A 6,019-nucleotide genomic window follows, 5' to 3' on the forward strand; every position below is an offset into this window, starting at 1 on the left:
TCTTCCTCCGTTCAAGTTCATTGTTTATTTTATATTTTTGTTTAATAAACTTATTAAGATTTAGTGTTCGAAGTTCAAGTTCATCATTGTCCTCATCACTTGAGTCATTGCTCAAGTGGTATTCATTTGTCCGGAGTTCCAAATCCTTCCTGTTCTTTGGAAGGTGGTTCAAGTGTTCATTGTGTTCATCGTGTGCATTACGCACCATTTCATATGTCATCAATGAGCCGATAAGTTCTTCAAGTGGAAAAATATTTAAATCTTTTGTTTCTTATATTGTGGTTATTTTAGAATCCCACATTTTTGGAAGGGATCTTAAGATCTTGCTTACGAGATCAAAATTCGAAAAAGATTTACCAAGAACTCTTAGATTATTGACGACATCCGTGAAATGGGTGTACATGTCGCCTATAGTCTCACTTGGTTGCATTTGAAAAAGCTCAAAATCATGCAATAAAATGTTAACTTTCTGAGTCTTTGACTCTACTAGTTCCCTCGTGCGTGATTTCAAGTGTTCGCCAAATATCAAAAGCCGTTTCGCACGTAGAAATCCGATTAAACTCATTTTTGTCTAAAGCGCAAAATAAGGCATTCATAGCCTTTGCGTTTAAAGAAAAATACTTCTTCTCCAAATCCGACCATTCGTTCATCGGTTTAGAGGGAAGTTGAAAACCATTTTCAACGATATTCCATAAATCCAAATTCATAGAAATAAAAAAAACTCTCATTCGAGTTTTCCAATAAGTGTAGTCCAATCCGTTAAACAACGGTGGACGAAAAACCGATAAGCCCTCTTGAAAGCCATAAAGAGCCATTTCTCTCGGGTGTAAATCCGAAATGAGAAATACCAGGCTCTGATACCAATTGTTAGGATCGGAGCAGCACTAAGAGGGGGGGGTGAATTAGTGCAGCGGTGAAGTGCGATAAACTTTTCACGATTTAAACACTTTTCGGAAACTTCGTTCGATAAAAGCAACGTTTTCGTTTAAAACCGTTTCGATTGCGTTTTAACTTGAAGAGATACGTAAGATGGAGACAAAGCAGTATAGCATTAAAGTGCAAATGGTTTGCAGTAATATAAATGACAATAAGTAAATGCAAACCAGAGATTACGCCGATTTTACAGTGGTTCGGTCAAATGACCTACATCCACTTGCGAGGCCCCTCTTAGTTGAGGCTCCCACCTTCCACTAGCAAATCTCTTGAAATGGAAGGGTAAATACCCCTCTTACAACTCTTTACAAGCGGTTCACTCTCTTACAGATTTTCGAGAAGGAATGAGGTGAACACTAGCAAATTGAAAGCAAGACTATCTAAGACTTTTCTAGGGCCTTTCTCTCAAACACTTGCTGCTCAAAAAGTTGTAATCTCAGCTGAGATTTGAGGGATATTTATAGGCCTCAAGAAGATTCAAATTTGGGCTCCAAATTTGAATTCTCGTGGAGTTCCCAATGCTGGCGGTGCCACCGCCTGTCAATGGCGGTGCCACCGCCTGCTACTGTCAGACGTTGACAGTGTTGGGCGGTGCCATCGCCCAGCCCAAGCGGTGCCACCGCCCAGCTCTCGGGCACTGGGCAGTGCCACCGCCCAGCCTAGGCGGTGCTACCGCCTATAGTGTTTTCAGCCCAACTACAGTGTTTTCAGCCCACTAGTTGGGCTTCAATCTTGCCCCAAACTAGTCCGAACTTGGGCCCAATTGGCCCCTACTTGGGTTATAGGATTAACACCTAATCTTAACCCTAATTAACATGCTAACTACGAATTACGAATTTAAAGGCATTTTCTAAGCTATTACAAAGTCCGTAAGTCAAGACTTCTTCCAGCGAACTTCCGACGGTCTTCCGATAAACTCTCGGAAACCGTTCTGCGGACTCTCGGCAAGCTCCTAGACTTCACGATTTGATCTTGGCGAGTTCCAACGAGCTTCTTTGGTAAGCTCCGATCTTTCTCGGTGAGCTCCGCGAACTTCCAACGAACCTTCCGGGGAGCTTCCGAAAAACCCTTCGGCAAGCTCCCTACTCATTCTCGGCTAGTTCCGGCAGCATTCCCGATGAACCTTCGGACTTCTATCGAACTCTCAAACTCCCAACGAATCCTTCGCGCTTGACTCCAGCACTTTGTTTCGCTTTATGTCTTCATCGTTATCGTAGTTAATCCTGCACACACAATCCAAAACTCTACTCCGATCTAGACAATTGTTACAACGCGAATTGACATTCTGTTGCCCGGCACGTCATTGGTTGAAGCTTCATCCGATTCTTCGGTACATCGTCCTCTCTTGCGGCTTGTTGCCCAATCGGTGGTTGACCTCCGCAACCCTGATATCCTTGGCGCAATTCCGCTCTCCTTGGCCTGATGCCCGACGTTTGAAGCCTTCTGCCGTCCAATAACCTGACGTAATCTCCTCCGGCGCAACGTCAATTCCTCCTGCCTCAACTGTCTAATCCTGATCGAGTAGACCTGCATCACTCAAAATGCAGTTAAACATCTAAACACAATCAATTAGTTTCATCATCAAAATCCGAGATTCAATAGGAACGATTGTTTATTATCATATTAAATCTAACTAAATCATATAACAATTAAAACTAATGATATAGATTTGTTATTATATTTGAACGAATGCAATGTTAAAATAAATACTAAAACCGAATAATACTACAAAATTAAAATATTTTCATTCGCTAGATGTGAATAATTATTTATTTATGGTTACAAAATTATATATAATTATATATTTTTTAAATAATAAAATATTTTATAAACTAACAAATAATTGTGTGTATATATATACAACTACAAATTGCACGCATATACAGTGATTGAAAATAGATATGTTGTTACTTTTATAAATCAACCTAACGAAATCATATATACTTATTTTTTATTACAAATATTCGATAAAAATATATAGTTCTCGTACCTTTTTTCGTAGAACTTTCAGATAGCACAAATCCATATGAAAATTTAAAATTCTAATTATAATTAAATACAAAACCAAAGATCCTTCGTATATTCTATATTTGTCTCTCTTTTTATTGTTTTACTTTTCCTATGTCACCTTCAATGTAAGACCATTTTTTTAATCTATAATTAAATTAATTACATAATATCATGTAAGATCAAATTAAATACGGAATGTCAAAATTAATTAACCAAAAATCTTATGTGCTCTATCTAATCTCCTTCTTCAAATAATTCATGTTTACTTTTGTTTTTCTTTAATCCAGTCATTCTCTTTATCACGACAAGTTTTCTTGTCATATTTCCCATATTTTTATTCCTTTCATATAATGGTAATTCAACAATTATGTAACTATATCAACATGATAAAATATCAAAATTAATTAATCTTTAGTACAATATAGAATTCTTTTTTTGTGAAAGAACTCAGAATTTTAAAAAATATGCTAAATCAAGAGTTTTTTACATTTGAGTTGATTTCTTACATAAAAATGATTCTCTAATAGAATATATCTTCAATACTAAGTATTATTCTAAGTATTATCATATTTGTAAGGTCATCTCTTTTTTAAGGTAATTTTCTTGTTATCATCTCTTCTTATTATTGTATCCTTCTTATTGATGTATTATTCCAACTACCATCATGTAGATAAGTTATATCTATGTCGATATTCATGCTCAATCATTGGAATTTTAAATTTAATTTAAAATATTTTATATATTATCATGTGTTACTAAATGCGCATAAAGGTTTATGTTTATAGTATAAGTAGATAAGATTATTTTTATCAAAATTTATGTGATTGAAGTTTTGTTTCTATTTGTTAAAGTTTTTTATTTTTTTATTAATTGTCATATTTTAGATTTTTAAATAAATTTTAAATTATTTACATGTTTTAAAGTATTTTCATAATTAAACATGAAGTCTGACTTGCTGACACAACGTTTCAACTAGTGACCTAGGGCTTAATCGAATAACAACTCGGTAATATTAATAACTATACTTTGTTATTACAATGTCACTAAAATTTAATGTATATTTTTCAGAAAAATATGAAACTAACATGAGACATCCATGTTATAAACATGAGATGTCATTTTGCATGTGGACAATTTCTTTATTTCTTTTTTTGTTTATGATACAAGGCATATACTCAATGTAACAAAGAGAAAGCAGAAAAAAGTAGGGATAGGAACTCTTGTGTGGAACAGTTCATCACTTTTGCCTCACAACCCCATAATGCGAAATCAGATGCACGGGTCAGGTTTCACGTTGCCATTGGAGCTACCATAGACATGAACACAAATAGAAGCATTTTTGGGTTGCTTTTCGTTGCCGTTGTACTTCAAGCTGATGTCACTGAGCTCCACGCCCTCACATGGAGCAACCTCGCTGCACACTAGATTATAAGCTATTGGCGAGAGAAAGGTCCCCACGATATTTCTGTACTTGATATTCTTGATCTTAACTAGAGAAGGATCCTACATGGAGAGAGGAAGGATGCTCAAATTTCAAGACTATGATGATATATTTAGCTGTAGTAGAAGCAATGAGGCATACCTTTTTGGGACAGTTATCTGATGGGCAATAGTTCTGATTTATGATGATGGGGTTATAGACATTATTCATGATGATGTGTTCAAAGACGAAATCAGTGGCCTTCAACCTAGATGGAGAAGATTGCAATGTCTTGATCCTCAATCCATTTGTTGTACCGGTAAGATTGCAATTACTCACGTTCAGCCCGATTACATCTTTCTCACCAGCATTTCTGCCGAGACTACCGACGCTGATGCCATGGCCTGGGCCGCATAACACCTTAAAGATGGTCAGATTGGTGCAGCCCGGGCCGATGGAGATGCAGTCATCACCGGTGCCGATGACTGAATTGGCAACCTGGATATTGGTCGACTCGGCGATGTGAATGCCATCAGTGTTGGGGCTATCTTGAGGAGCACTGATCTTGATGGAATCAAAGATAATGTTTCTTGATTCAAAGACATGAATGTGGAAGAACTTGCTGTCGATAGAAGAAATGCTTTTGATGGTTGCGTTCGTGACGAAACTGAACACCAAGTTCTATACGGTAGCATTGTAACGATTGTCAGTGCAATTCAAAGTAAGAACGAAGTAGTGTTAATATCTGCATGGTTAGAGCAAGGAAGACATGGCTACCATACCATGGGTAAGGGTTTGCAATCATTTGTCTTTTTGCATTGGTTGTAAGGCCATGCAGAAGCTCCTTGTCCGTTGAATCTTCCACCACCTGAGATAACCAATCCATTAATGTACTGGAAATGGAGCCAATATTGATTGTAAGCTTCGAGATGGGTGGATGCCAGTAGCTGCCCTTTCACTTGCATCACCATTATGCCTTTGCATGGCCCTTTGAAGATTGTTGGACCGAGCAGGTATGCTCCCTCTGGGATCACTATCGTTGCCTTCCCTTGTACCGCGCATGCCGCACTCCATGCCGTTTCAAAAGCCTACCATGTCCATAATTGTTACAACCGTAAGTATGGAGATGTCATGAAGAAAATACAAGAAGTTTCTTATGTTTCTCCTCCGTCCCGCTAAAACTTTTTGTAATTCAAGTTCATGAAGATTTTTAAATTCATAGGAACTACGACAAAAACTATTGGTTGTAGTGAAAACCTATACTAAACATGAAAAGCTACCTTTGTGTTATCGGTTTTGCCATCTCCTGCTGCTCCATAATCCTTCACATTGTAAACACCGTCAGCCATGGCTACCCTCGCACCACTTAAGATGAAGAATAGCAAGCCAATCACAATAATACTTAATTCTAATCCCATTATCAAAAGTCTTCTCCTCGATCGATGTGTTCTCTGAATCAGCGCTTGTGTGTGCATGTCAATAGTTTGAATTAAGAAATCATTTATAGTGAGGGCATGCAAGAGGATTCTTCCCATGTAATCAACAAGTACATATGGTTTAAGCAATTTTTGACAACCAAGGTAACAATCACTTGCTATTTATATATGTTTGTGGTTGAGAAGGATACGTATGATTACTGGTTTGCCATTTCGGAAG

The 6,019-nt window shown here is 37.3% G+C and overlaps 1 protein-coding gene across 1 annotated transcript; it reads right to left on the minus strand.

The window, feature by feature from the left end:
* Positions 1-4,212: 4,212 nt before the first annotated feature.
* Positions 4,213-5,712, minus strand: LOC135628361 (polygalacturonase-like). The gene is made up of 4 exons (XM_065134985.1): positions 5,644-5,712; positions 5,146-5,231; positions 4,526-5,030; positions 4,213-4,446 (listed from the first exon to the last, which is right to left on the minus strand). Exons 1-4 carry the CDS (start codon positions 5,710-5,712, stop codon positions 4,213-4,215), a joined length of 894 nt encoding a protein of 297 aa, XP_064991057.1.
* Positions 5,713-6,019: the final 307 nt, after the last annotated feature.

Source organism: Musa acuminata, chromosome BXJ3-1 (assembly GCF_036884655.1).
Source record: "Musa acuminata AAA Group cultivar baxijiao chromosome BXJ3-1, Cavendish_Baxijiao_AAA, whole genome shotgun sequence".
In the NCBI taxonomy this organism is placed as follows: Eukaryota; Viridiplantae; Streptophyta; class Magnoliopsida; order Zingiberales; family Musaceae; genus Musa; species Musa acuminata.